The 14,521-nt window shown below is 44.0% G+C and overlaps 1 protein-coding gene across 2 annotated transcripts in view; it reads left to right on the plus strand.

The window, feature by feature from the left end:
- Positions 1 to 14,521, plus strand: part of Poldip3 (DNA polymerase delta interacting protein 3) — a 32,286-nt gene that overhangs the window by 1,774 nt on the left and 15,991 nt on the right. Inside the window, exons 2-4 of one of the 2 annotated variants that reach the window (XM_026394346.2) lie at positions 10,962 to 11,352; positions 12,050 to 12,136; positions 13,339 to 13,434. In XM_026394346.2, the coding sequence (XP_026250131.1) occupies positions 10,962 to 11,352; positions 12,050 to 12,136; positions 13,339 to 13,434 (574 nt within the window). The remainder of the gene's footprint in view (positions 1 to 10,961; positions 11,353 to 12,049; positions 12,137 to 13,338; positions 13,435 to 14,521) is intronic. The other variant, XM_026394347.2, reaches the window with a different exon arrangement.

Consider the following 14,521-nt stretch of genomic DNA (forward strand, 5'->3'; position numbering starts at 1 on the left):
CTAAATTCATTCTTGCCTGAAATGTACACCCTCCACACGCATATTCACTACAACTGCTACTGCCACCACCCTGTGATTCACCAGCTGGCACTTTCACTTGGATTCTGGTTCTTAACACCTAAGCAGTATGTTTGTCAACGAGGTCTTCCCCTCACGGAACTGATGTGGAGTTGGTGCTGGATCCTCTGGTGCTTCTGAATCTAGAAGTTCCCTCAGTAATTCCTGAGTGAGCCCCTTCCCAGGGGGGTCCTGAGCTCTCTGAAGTTGCTCCTCTCAATTCTGTAGTATCTATTCAGTCTGTACTTCCCTTTCTTTCTTTTTTTCTTTCTTTCCTTCTTTCTTTCTTTCTTTCTTTCTTGTTTTGATGGTGCTGGGTATTGAACCCAGGGCCTTGTGCATCCGAGGCAAGCACTGACTATACCAACTGAGCTATATCCCCAGCCCCGCCAATCTGTACTTTTCTGACCTTGATGTGTGCAGTCTTGTGTTGAGGTGGGTAGGGCTGCAGGAAAGGGAGATGTGTGGATCCTCAGAAAGAGCAGGGCTGTGCAGCCAGCCACCCAGCAGGCTCCACTGTTGTTAGGTTCTGTGCACCTAGCCAGGTGACTTCTGAGCTGGCCAGTGTCCTAGATCATATTATAATAGTGTTCCTGGTGATAGAATTAAATACAAGAGTAAATGTTTTAAGCCTGTACCTTGTAAGTGTTTAGCAAATGATGGCAGTTGTCATGGACATCTCCTTAAAGGAATAGAAACATGTGACCCCTGGGGACAGACTAGGTAAAGATGGGGGCTCTAGAGTAAGATTGCCAAAGTTCAGTTCCCTCCTCCTCCTCCCTTCCATATGGTCTTATGCAAATTGCTTAACTGTTCCTTGTCTCCCTTTCCTTGCGTATAGAACTGGGTAATACCTACTTCATCAGGACTGAGTAAATCAATATACCTAAAGTGCTCCAAAAAGAGCCTGGCAGTACTAAGCGCTCAGTAGGTGTTATTTTGTCATTGTCATTGTTGAAGGCTTTTTCAGTGAAGAAATAACATGATCCAATTTTCATTGCAAGAGTACTGATGTTAGGTGAAGAATGTTAGGGCAGGTGTGCAGGGTGGAAGACTGGGGTAAAAGAAACTGGAGAACATGTTGTGTTTGGATTAAATCTTTTCTGGAAACTTGTACAACCTACAAAGAGAAAAACTTTATCCAGGGCTCTCTATCAGAGACACGGGAGGTAGCTGAGCATGGTGGGCCATGGGTGTAATCCCAGCTACTGTGGAGGCCAAGTCCAGAACCAGCCTCAGCAACTTAATGAGATCCTACCTTAAAATAAAAAGGGCTAGAAATGTAACTCTGTAGGAAAGTGCCCTTGCATTTGACCCCCAATACTGGGGGGGAAAAAAAAGATATGAGGTGTCTGAACAAATTTCAGTGAACCAATGTCATTTCCTGTAGTTAATATATTCTATTTAATGTATTTCTTAGAAGAAATCACCGTTCTGGGAACTTTGGTCTTAAAGTTGTATGGAAATCTCAGGAAAAAAAATTTGCTCGGTAATTTTTAGGTAGGACCTGTGACTATTTTAGCATTTTTCCTTTTAGTGGAAATAAACAAAAGATGGATTCTGTGAAAGTGTAAATAGCCTATTTCCCTATCTGTCTAGCCACTTGTTTCCTGTGACCCTGAAGATAGCATTTATGGAATGTGCTTATTCTCCTGCTGCTGTGTTCCTCAAGACTTGTAAGTCAAGAAAAGAGTCATTATTGTTACCTGGTCCTCCAATTAATCATCTTAAGATTTCTTGCTTAACGGGAAATTCTAGAACTGGAGGAGGTGCTTTGAGTGACACTTCACCCAAACCCTAGGACTCCATCTTCTCCCGCCATCCAACTCTAGTGACTTCAAGCATGAGGAATGGATAGATGAGTCTCTCCAGGACAGTACTGGACACCACCTACATTGTAGACCTGAGTGGTGTGTTGACTTCTGCCTTCAGATGTGATAGTGTCACTGAGTTAGTTGAAGCAGCTCTTCTTTGGATTGTTTAGTCTAGCTCTCAGAGGATAGCTGTGCTGCCTCCAACTAGTTCAAGTAACCTTGAAAGTATTGGAGTTGAGCAGCTCAGGGCAAGGTGCCCCATTTGGGGAGTCCTTGGAGCTGTGGGGGTTGGGGGCAAGTGAACTTTCCTGTTCAGACCAAGGCCCCAGACTTGTACTCATTGCCTGTTTCCTTGTTGAGATAAGATAAGGGAAATATAGACCTAAACACAAGTGAGTTGTTACATAATTTTGGAGGGGAAGGATTAGATTTTAAAATGAAACATTTGCTTAGGACTCTTGGGTAAAGGGATAGTGTCTTAGTGTCTTTCTTATAAAAATGACTTCAAAGGGGCTGGGGTTGTGGCTCAGTGGTAGAGCACTCACCTAGCACATGTGAGGCACTGAGTTCAATTGTGAGCACCACATAAAAATAAAATAAAGGTATTGTGTCCACATACAACTAAAAAATATATACTTTAAAAAAAAAAAAAAAGACCTCAAAGCTGGTCATGGTGTCATATGCCTGCAAACCCAGTGACTCCGAGGCCAAAGTAGGAGGATTGCAAGTTGATACCTAGCCTCAACAATTCAGCGACTCTGTCTCAAATTTTTAAAAAGGACTGGGGATGTAATCCAGTGGTAAAGAGCCCCTGGGTTCAAGCCCCAGTACTTTAAAAAAAAAAAAGAAAAAGAGGGGCTGGGGATGTGGCTCAAGCAGTAGCGCGCTTGCCTGGCATGCGTGTGGCCCGGGTTGGATCCTCAGCACCACATACAAACAAAGATGTTGTCTCCGCCGAAAACTAAAAAATAAATATTAAAAAATTCTCTCTCTCTCTCTCTCTCTCTTAAAAAAAAAAAAAGAAAGAAAGAAACTCAACATATACCTACTATAATCCAGAAATCCCCATGGATTATAGTCCAGGTCCCTCCTTTCATGGGCCTGAGTCTTTCGGATTAGACATCTGTCCAGAGCCTCCTGCAGTTCTGCCTTCCACAGAGCCAGGAGGGTGAGGCATTGCTAACCCCTACAGACCCTCCCTGATTCTCAAAAGTGTGCCAGGTTCCAGTCTCAGGAATGGGGGCAGGGAGGGCTCAACGGGGCATTGCCCTCTTACTGTCCTGCAGTACTCTCCCCAGGACCCCACGGAGGACAGTTGCACTGTTGACATTGTTGGCTGAAGTAGAGCAATTAAAAGACTTGCTCAAAACCTCCCTCCCTCACCCTTCCTAAACATTTACTGAGAACAAAAGTGCAGAATGTGTTTTGGGAACACAAGTAGTCCCTACAGTGGGAGGTGAGGCTGCAGGCAGAAGCTGGGGTTAGATTGGAGGCTCCCCCCAGGGGTTGGGCTTTGTTGGGGAGCCCTCAGCAGTTCTTAGGCAGGAGGGTAACATGATTGACTCTATGTTTTAGAGACCTACCCCTAGCAGGGGTGTTTATTTGAAAAATTCCTGATGACTAATGCCTGCTGGGATGAATAGCTGTCTTTTCATGCAGGAAGAGGGAGCATGATTATAAAAAGCCTGAACACTGGAGCCCCCTAAAGCTATTTGTGAAAGGAGTTGAAAGGACTGGCATAACCAGGGAACTGAATGCATCAGATTGAGGAATTGCTTGCTCACTCCCACTGTGGGTAGCTACTACATCCCCTGCCCGCACCTCCCTCCTGCTCATGCACCTTTTCTGCTGCTCAGACACAGTCGAGTGCTGTGTGCAGTGATGTCAGACTACATACATGGAGGGTGGTCCCCTAGAGTTAAATCAACCTGGTGATGCCAGGCCATCTTAGTTTCTGTAAGTACATGGACTTCTCAGGTTATGTCCCTGCCATTAAGTAAGGCATGACTGTGTATTAAAATATCAGCACAAGCCAGACAAGGTGGCCCATGTTTGTACTTCCTGTACTTGGGAGACTGAGGCAGTTTGAGATCGGCCTCAGCAACTTAGTGAGAGCCTGTCTCTTAATCAAAAAATTTAAAAGGGCTGGGGACCTAGCTCAGTGCTAGAGTACTCCTGGGTTCAATCCCCAGAACAATGCACAACACACACACACAAAGGCCAAGACAAACAGTCTCAATGGTCTTTCCTGCCAAAAAAGCATGATGGTATGTGTGTTCCTGGGTGTGACTGGAGTTCCAAGGTTTTCCTCCATCTGGAAACAGTATTCACCCTTAACTTTTGTATTGTTTTATTTTAATTTTGAAGAGTTTCATAACAGAATGAAAAAATAGACATTAATAATACTGAAGATTATTTAGTTTTGATTCAAGATCTAGTCTTTACTTTTGACACATGCGTTATTGGTGTTTCAACTAGATATAATGAAGTTCAAATCTGTTCTTCAACATTAGTGCCTGTGATTTTGAGGTTGCCTCCTTATTTATAAAATGTGAATAGTTACCCTATTCACAGGGTTATTGTGAGCCTTAAAGGAGGTGTGTGTTAGAAATCTGTCAGCCTGTAGTATATGCAGGGCCCCAGACATTCTTAGGCAAGTGCTGTATCACTGAGCTACACACCCAGCCCCTCAAATCTTTATCTTTCGTAACCTTATTAGTTGCCTCTTCTGTGGCCATAGCAGGCATTGCTTATCTACCCTATGCTTCTGTGGAGTCTGGAAATTCCCTTGGGATTCTCAATATAGCACTTCAGACAGTCGTTGCTGATTATAAGAGAATGGAAACTATTGAGGAATATGAATAAGTTAGGATAGGAGAAACCTAACCTCCCTCCCCTACCCCTCCTCATGTGAAGGTTAAATGCAGTATTATAGTGAGTCAGAAAATGTGAATCTGCCCTTTTATCCATTCTCCACTCAGGGATATGAAATTTGTTTTTAAGAATCTCATAGTTGCTGAGTGTGGTGGCACATGCCCGTAATCCCAGCAACTCAGGAAGCTGAGGCAGGAAGATTGCAACTTCAAAGCCAGCCTCACCAACTTTGTGAAACCCTATCTCAAAATTAAAAATAAAAAAATAAAAAGGGCTGGGATGTGGCTCAGTGGTTAAGTGCCCTGGGTTTAATCCTGGGTCCAAAAAAGAATCTCATTGTTAACCTTAATTTAAAATGAGGCATTCAGTTATTCATCCCCCCACATACTCTTCCTGGTCTTGGTAGTGGTGTTTTATTGCTTTTGTGATTGGTCATACTGGGTAAGTTAACTTTTGAAAGCAAAATTGATGCGCTGGAGCTCTAGATTTACCCAGTCTTATGGTATCGTAACATGAAATTTTACAAGATAAGACGTCTCATCTCCTTTAGTTATAAATATCAGGAGCCCTTTGTGAGAGGTGCCCTGGTGATGCGAGGAGGTAGATTTTGGAGAGGATGGAAGTTAGGAAGTCTTTGGGAAGGGTCAAGTTTGGTTGGAATGTGTTTGACTCCACTGTAGGGCAGACACCATTACTGACGAAGTCCTCCACTTTTGTTTATCCATTTATGATGTTCTGTCACAGTGCGACACCATCATCTTTCTTTTCCAGGGGACCTTTTCTGAAGCTCCTGTGCCCTGGCTACATGGGTGCCTCCCTCTCTGCTGGCAGGGCTGGTTGGAGGTCAGGATCCCAGCAGAGTAGTGGGTAGTCAATAAGGGCTGGCTCCTATAGGAGCAGCCTTCAGGGCAACCATTATTTCTCCATCTTACTTCCCTGGAGCTTGGAGTAGGAAGGAGGGAAACTTGGAGCCTGTTACAATGAGGGTAGCCTGTGGCGTCAGGTCGCCCTGGAGTTCTGTTCTGTTTTGTTTATGACCACTAGCTCTGTGATTCAGTTTTTCTAGTAATCAGGTGGAGATGACGGCAGCTAGCCTCAGAGATTTTGGGCCCAGAAGGAGGATGAAGGTATACTAGGAGCTTCATAGCCTCCTTGACATAAGAAAGCCCTTTGAGCCCAACCATTTCCCTGATGCAGGTTTGACAAAGTTGAGTGGGTACAGGGGTGTGCCCCCTGAGAAGCTAGCAGTTCCGTGGGAGATGCAGGCTTGTAAACAGATCATTGTGTGATACAGCATGGTAAATGCCTTACTGGAAACTTTGTTGAATGAATTCTCCGAGGAGGAGGCCTTCATCTAGAGACCCGGATAGCAGAGGCTTTGTGATATGGGAAAAGTAAAGGAATGCACATACCTGCTTGAGCCATAAGAGCAAAGAAGCTGCAGGCCATGGGCTGGAATAGGCTTTTCTGCATCTGGCCCATGTAGAATGCCCTTTGACAAGCTGCTCTTCTCAGACACCCTAGGCCAGTATCTTAGCCTTCCCATGGCCCTCTGGGTGTTCTGTTGCTTATGGTATCCTCTCACACTTTGTATCTCCCTCTCTTGGAGTAGAAGTGTGGTGATTTTTTGGGGATCTGTATGCCTCACTTCAGTTTAGAGGACCTGGAGACCTGTACTTTACCATGTTACTTTTGATAATTTGATTGCCTGACCCAAGACTTGTGGCCTCGATGGGTATTCAGTAAGTGAACATTCTCATTTGGGATGCTTTCTACTGGCCCTGATTTTATATGGCTCTCAGTGGCAATTGTTGACCAAAACCTTTTTTCCCATTTTATGAGTAGATTTCAGTAGCAGCTCCTGGTCTGAACCCATATCCTGTATTTTTTTCCAAAGGGCATTGCTAACAGATGTGAGAGAACTTAAAACTTTTTTTTTTTTTTTTTTTTTTAAGCCAGCGGTGGAGGGGCTGGGCGTAGTGGCACATGGCTGTAATCCCAAAGGCTGGGGAGGCTGAGACAGGAGGATGGCAAGTTCAAAGCCACCCTCAGCAACTTTGTGAGATCCTAAGCAACCTAGTGAGACCCTGTCTCAAAATAAAAAATATAAAGGGCTAGGGATATAACTCAGTGGTTAAACAATCTTGCGTTCGATCCCTGTTAATAAAAAAAAGGTCAGTGGGGGGCACCCTGCAAGAAGGTAGGATCTTTATTCTCACCAAGAGCCCTTCAGAGTAGCTACAGGTTTCTGGATATAACCCCACTATTGTCCATGGCTTTACAGTCCATGGACCATGAAGCCTAGGGTAGCCTAGGCCAGGGGAGGTGGATGCTGTCCACCACATAGCTATTTCCTTCTCCCTAATTGTGTATGCGGCCTCCCTCCACACCCCATTCCTTGTGGCTCTGCTTTCTCTAATGCCTTCATCTTCCAGGGTCCTTTTTGTGTGTGTGTATGTGCACGCGCGCACACCACTGAGCCACACCCTGGCCCCTTTTTATTTTTAATTTTGAGACAGGGTCTCACTGAGTTTCTTAGGGTGCTGAGTTGCTCAGGCTAGCTGTGAATTTGCAATCCTTCTGCCTCAGCCTTCTGAGCTGCTGGAAACAGGTATGCACCACCACATCCAGCCTTTCCAGAGTCTTTACATGAAGAAATAGAGTAGGCTGAACATGCAGCCATCACCACGTTTTTTGTTTTGTTTTGTTTTTTAACTGGAGGTATTGAATCTAGGGATACTCTACCACCACTGAATTACAACTTATGGTCTAGCTAAGTTTCTGGTACTGGGCTCAAATTTAGAATCTTTGGCCTCCCAAATCTTACTGCAATTACAGGCACGCACTACGAGGCATAGCAGCCCCCTCAACCTTAAACTTAGTCTAAGTGATTCTGTTAATGACCCCTCCATCCTCTTCCCTACCCAGTCAAACTCACTGGAAAACACAGATCCTAAAGTAAGTTGCCATTTCCCAAAGAGAAAAAGGGTACTGTGCATCACTGTAGTAATCTACTTGGGCTGCTATATAACAGAGTAGCATAAACTGGGTGGTCTATAAACAAGAGAAGTTTCTTTCTCTTAGTGCTAGAAGCTGGGAAATCCCAAGATCAAGGCACTGGCAGGTTCCATGTCTGGTGAGGGTTTGCTTCCTTGTTCTAGACCATCTTTTCACTGTGACTTCACAGGAAGGGGCCAGGGAACTTTCTGAAGACATCTTTTATATGAATACTGATCCCATTGCGAAGACTCTACCCTCATAACCTACGAACTCTGCCTCTAATGCTATCACCTTGAGAGTTAGGTTTCATCAAAGGAATTTGGGGGACATAAACACTTAATATGTTACTGCTTTGAGTCTCTGGCATATTGGAGACAGCAGGTGTGTTTGCATTATTCAGAGGATAAAGGTCTAGATTTTTCTGTGGGGTGGGGCTGGGTATTGGGTATTGAATTCTACCACAGAGCTACATCTCCAGCCCTTTTTATTTATTTATTTATTTTTAAAAATTTTTTTTAGAATTTTTTTTTTAATATTTATTTTTTAGTTATCGGCGGACACAACATCTTTGTGTGTGGTGCTGAGAATCGAACCTGGGCCGCCCGCATGCCAGGCGAGCGCGCTACTGCTTGAGCCACATCCCCAGCCCCAGCCCTTTTTATTTTGAGACAGGATCTTGCTAAGTTGACTAGACTGGGGGCTGGGATGTGGCTCAAGTGGTACTGCGCTTGCCTGTCATGCATGCGGCCCGGGTTCAATCCTCAGCACCACATACAAACAAAGATGTGTGTCCGCCGAAAACTAAAAAATAAATATTAAAAATTTTAAACTAAGTTGTCTAGACTGGTCTTGAACTTGGAATCCTCCTTCTCAGCCTCCTGAGTAGCTGGGATTACAAACAATGTATCACTATGCCTGGCCAGATTTGCTTTTATTGGTACCAAGTAGATTCACCTTGGGGTACACTTTGTTTATTCGAAGTGCAGGTGGACAGGTGAGTAAGCAGTAGGAGGATCCCAGTGACTTGGGCAGTATGAGGAAGCCTCCTGGGAGGCCCAGGCTGTGAAGTGGGAAACAGTAGATAAACTTGTTATTCAGCACAGTTTGACCTCCTAGCACCAGATTAGGGATTCTCAATATAGCTCTTCAGTCACCTGTGGAGTTCAAAATGCAGTCACCCAAGTTTCCCCCAGTTTGAGGCTTTAGTAGCTCTGGGATAGGGTCTAGAAGCTCCACAGGAATTTCAAGGCTCAGCCAGAGCTCAGCACCACTCATAAGGTACTTGGTCCTGTAAAAGGAGTGAGTCCCCTTTTTCCTTCCCTCTATGTGGACACAGTGAAAAGATGCTCTAGAACCAGGAAGCAGGCCCCCACCAGACATGGAACCTGCCAGTACCTTGATCTTGGGCTTCCCAGCTTCTAGCACCAGAGGAAATAAATTTCCTTTGTTTATAGGCCACCCAGTTTATGCTATTTTGTTATAGCAGCCTAAATAGACTAAGACAGGCAGAAAACTTAGCAGGTATATTAATAAACACAAAGGAGGATGAATCAGGAAGGATTTCCCGAAAAGGAGATATTGACCTTGGAGTCTCCAGGTGGGACATTGGGCACAGGGGTGGAATAGAGAAGTCTTGGGGGTGGGTCATGGATGGGTGAGTCAGGAAAAACCCATGGATCCCAGGAAGGACCTTTAGTGTTATACTCAGGAGGCATTGTTTTTTTTGTTTTTTGTTTTTCTTAAGCTGCTGAAAGAGAAAGAATAGAACTTGTTTAATGAAGTTTAATCAATTTCTGTCTTTAACAGTTTCTGAATATTTGTTATTTCAGAAAGCATTTATTTTTGTTTTCTAAGTCTTTATATCTTTATTATTTGAGTTGTCTAGCTCTGAGACCCACATATTGACTTCCTTAGGTCCAACCCAAAAGAGGCATTAGAGACACCTGCATTAGAGGCATCCTTTGTTAATCATACAGCCTCGCCAGATCTGCTTCTCCCTCTATAAAGCAGGCATAATAGGTGCCGCTCTAGGTGCTGAGAGGGTTGATTAAGAGTGGGGATGTGGCTCAAGCGGTAGCGCGCTCACCTGGCATGCGTGCAGCCCAGGTTCGATCCTCAGTACCACATACAAACACAAAAAGATGTTGTGTCCTCTAAAAAACTAAAAAATAAATATTAAAAAAAAAAAAAGAGTGGGTGGGGATGTGGCCAGGAGCAGTGGCACATGCCTGTAATCCCAGTGGTTTAGGAAGCTGAGGCAAGAGGATTGCAAGTTCAAGGCCAGCCTCAGAAACTTAGTGAGGACCTAAGCAACTTCAACCCTGTCTCTAAATAATTTGTTTTTTAAAGGCTAGGGATGAGGAATGGGGTTGTAGCTCAATAGTAGAGGACTTGCCTAGCATGTATGAGGCACTGGGTTTGATTTCTCAGCACTACATAAAAGTAAAAAAAAAAAAAGGTCTGTCAAGAACTAAAAAAATACATGTGACTCAGGGGTAAAGTGCCCCTGGTTCAATCCCTAATGCAAAAAAAAAAAAAAAGAAGAAGAAGAAGAAGAATGGTGATGTGGAAGAGCTTTGGAAACAAGTTGCTCTTCGGTTGAGTGGGGTTTTGATATTTTGGAGATAGTTGTTTTTTTTTTTTTTAAGAGAGAATTTTTTAATATTTATTTTTCAGTTTTTAGCGGACACAACATCTTTGTTTGTATGTGGTGTTAAGGATCGAACCTGGGCCACAAGCATGCCAGGCGAGCGCTCTACCGCTTGAGCCACATCCCCAGCCCCTGGAGATAGTTTCTTATTTGACTGGCGTTGTCTGAGATTATTGTCCAAAAAGATCTCTCAAAACACCTGATTTTGGGGGCTGGGGATATGGCTCAGTTGGTAGAGTGCTTGCTTTGCATGCACAAGGCCCTGGGTTCAATCCTCAGCACCACAAAAAAACAAAAAAACCCCACTGATTTGGGGAGTAAAGCAGACTTAACTAATGGTGAAAATCCAAACCCTCTTTCTTTATTTTGTTTATGATACAAAGTTAAAAGGCAAGAAGTAGGAAGGAAGTCATTACTTTCTGTTGGATTAATTATTGACTCAAATGCAGGCAGGAAGCAGCTTTCTGGTTTCTGTAGGATCTGCTCTATTCCCAGATTCCCAGGCTTTCCTCCATGGGCCACTGGTGATATTCAGATCCACTTACTATTGCAGTTTGTATTCACAGGCTCAGTGCCAGACCAGGAGTTGGAGGTGTCCGATCTCGAGTTGGAATCCAGCAGAACCTTCTCAGCCAGCCAGCACGAACAGCCACCTTCCAGCAGAGATTTGATGCCCGGCAGAAGATAGGCCTCTCAGATGCCAGGCTCAAGCTGGGAGTCAAAGATGCTCGGGAGAAACTTTTGCAGAAAGATGCACGGTTTCGGATCAAAGGGAAAGTGCAGGATGCCAGAGAGATGCTGAACTCTCGCAAGCAGCAGAGCACGGTGCCACAGAAGCCTCGCCAAGTGGCTGATGCCCGGGAGAAGATTAGCTTGAGGAGGAGTTCCCCTGATGCCTTCACAAGCCCACCCATTGGGACAGTGACGCCTGCTCTGAAGCTCACCAAAACCATCCAGGTAGGTTGTGACTGCTGTCATGAACTCAGAAGACAGGCAGATTTAGGCAGGAAGATTGGGCAGGGAGAGGGGATTGGGCAAAAGTGCAGTTCTCTCAAGTGTTGGTACAGCCCTTGGCTGTTTACAAAGGCTTTCTGTATACATTATAGCCAAGCAAACATGAGAAAGGCATGAAGTGACTTTCTTAAGTGAAAAATAGTAGAGGGAAGAGCAGGGAAAGGATGAAACATTTTGACCATCTGCTATGCGCAGGCACCTAGTGTATTTGGTCTTATATATTCCTCACTCCAACTTTAGGACTGTTTCCCCAGTTTTATTAAAGAAGAATCTGAATCTCAGAGATGAAATACCATATCCAACATTACACAACCAGTAGTGGAAGGACCAGAGTAGAAGCCCAGTCAGATCTGGCTGCCAATCAAGAGTGTCCCCCCAATCCCCCCAAAGGAAACAATGTCATTTAATGTCTTGGTTTTGGTAATAGGCATAGTGGCAGCAGACATTGATGGAGCCAAGTTTCATTTAAAGCCCTGCACTTGTATTACTGCATGGGGATACCTTATTACTTGGGGGCAAGGCACTCTAGTCCTACCAGAGACCCAAACTGCATGCCTACTGTATTTAAATTCAGTGACCTCATACTCACAGGATGTTCATGAACCCTATGGGATAGATTGTGATCACTGAGTGTTTCTAGGTTCCACAGCAGAAGGCCATGGTGCCACTTCATGCCCATCCAGCTGGAATGAGGATCAATGTTGTCAATAACCACCAGGCCAAACAGGTAGAGAGAGAGAGAGAGAGAGAGAGAGAGAGAGAGAGAGTGTGTGTGTGTGTGTGTGTGTGTGTGTGTGTGTGTATGTGTATGTATGTACACGCACGCACACATATCTTGATGACGCTAACGGGTGGATTGGCTGGGGCCAGGCCCAGAGACATTTGACTTTTTGTAATTTGAGAGTTTTAACAAAAAATTTCTTAGTGAGGGGACAATTTGCACACACAAAATAATGTTTTTCATGTTCCTATTCTCCAGAGTCAGCCACTGTTGAAATTTGGTCATAGATTTTTGGGGTTTTTGTTTGTTTTTAAGATTCCTGCTTTTTTGTGTGTGTTTGTGTTGTTTTACATTTAACACTAGTTATAGTTGCAATTTTATTCTTAAGTTTGTGCCCTTTTTTATTTTAACTCAAGCATTTTCTGTTTTCACATTAAGTGTAAACATTTTTCATAACTGCTCAATTCATTGAGTTGACGTTTATTTGTTTGGATATTTTATTTAGACCATTTTCCCTGTTAAAAATCCTGTTAAAATTCCCTGTTAAAAATCCCAACATAGGCATTGTTGGGATAGGGTTTGAGTTTACTGCTGTTGGCCAAATTATCCAGAATGTACTTTCTAAAGCAAAGGATATACTGTCATGTGATGCTTAGTGACATTTGGGTCAGTATTGGGGTGCATAGGTGTGTAGTTGGATGGTTGTGGAAGTATGCTCTGTGATGTTCACACAACAACAAAATCACCTAATAATTCATTACTCAGAACATATCCCTGTCATTGAGATACATGACTGTAAACAAACTTTTTAGGGATTTGTTTTTTCCTCCCTCCTGTACTGGGTCTCACTTAGTTGCTGAGAGCCTTATTTAGTTGCTGGGGCTGGCTTCAAACTTGAAATCTCCTATTTCAGCCCCCTGAGTTTCTGGGATTACTGATAGGTACCCACATGCCTGGCTAATTTAGGGATTCTTGAGGGGTGTTATGAACTTATGAAAATGTACTTCTGATGTACATGGAGCATTTTTAATTGGGCCTCATTAGTAGAAGTCACCCTGTCAGGACTTGAACCCCAGACTCCAAGGCCAGTCTCTCCAGGTACCACTACCGCCATGCCCACCTTTTCCCTTGATCTTTCATTTAATGCTGGGGCTGGATGTCTTTTATGGACCTGCATGTTACATTAGCTTATATTTCTTTATTCTCAGAATTTATATGACCTGGATGAAGATGATGATGTCATAGCACCCGTTCCTACTAAGCAAATGAAGTTTTCACCCTCCAGCAGCTTTCACCACCACATGGTATGGCATTGTTTCTTTTTCTGTCACTGTATGTGTCTGATCTGGTGGACAGCAGAGATTGAGGATAACAGGGTCTTTCAATGATTTGGGTTGTAAGATTCTCAGAGCTGGAATTGGTCCAGCCATTTGCTTTTTAAAAAATTGGATACAGGCTGTGTCCAGGGATTTGCTCAAGGTCCCACTGCAGGTGGAGTGCAGAGCTGCAGTCCCCGGCACTATGTTTGAGACACTCAAGGGAAAGTCTGTTACCTGCTACTGTAGCAGAATACTACAGACTGGGTGAATTTTAAATAATGGATATTTACTCTGCTCACAATTATGGAGGCCAGGAAGTCTAAAACTGAGGGGCTGTACAGGGCAAGGGCCTTCTTGCTGAGTCATCGGAGAATAAGCAAGCATGCCCTAGACAGAGATCAGGCCGCACTTATTCTTTAATCAGGAGCATCATCCCTGAGATAGCAAAATCCACTCCTATGAGGTTGGCCTTAATCTAATCATGAGAATGGTTTCCTGGTAGCCAAAACAATTCTATTTTTTTTTTAAAGAGAGAGAGAACTTTTTAATATTTATTTTTTAGTTTTCAGTGGACACAACATCTTTATTTTATTTGTATGTGGTGCTGAGGATCGAACCCAGCGCCCCTCGCATGCCAGGCGAGTGCGCTAGCCGCTTGAGCCACATCCCCAGCCCCACCAAAACAATTCTTAAGGTCCCACCTATTAATGCTGTTGTTACGAAAATTCAACATCAGTTTTGGAGAGGACATTTGAATCATAGTATCAATCCCACAGGAGGGAATCCCTTTTCTTTCCTTGATACTCCCTGACCTTAATCTTAGATTCTGGATTCCCTGGGTTGGTGTCAGTAAGGAATAAACCTCATTTGATTGGTGGGCTCCAGTAGGTACAGCCTCTTTGCAAGAAAGGCTTGCCTGCTGTGGTGCTGGTCAGACGTCCTGCAGAGAAGCAAACAGTATCAGAGTGTTTCTAGCACTCAGCTTAGTGGGTACCACTGAGCCACAGCAGGGAGGTTGATGGGCTGCCCAGCCAGTTCCTTGGGGCAGATACCGCCTTTGTATTACCTTGAG

The sequence above is a fragment of the Urocitellus parryii genome, chromosome 5 (genome assembly GCF_045843805.1).
Source record: "Urocitellus parryii isolate mUroPar1 chromosome 5, mUroPar1.hap1, whole genome shotgun sequence".
Lineage (NCBI taxonomy): Eukaryota > Metazoa > Chordata > Mammalia > Rodentia > Sciuridae > Urocitellus > Urocitellus parryii.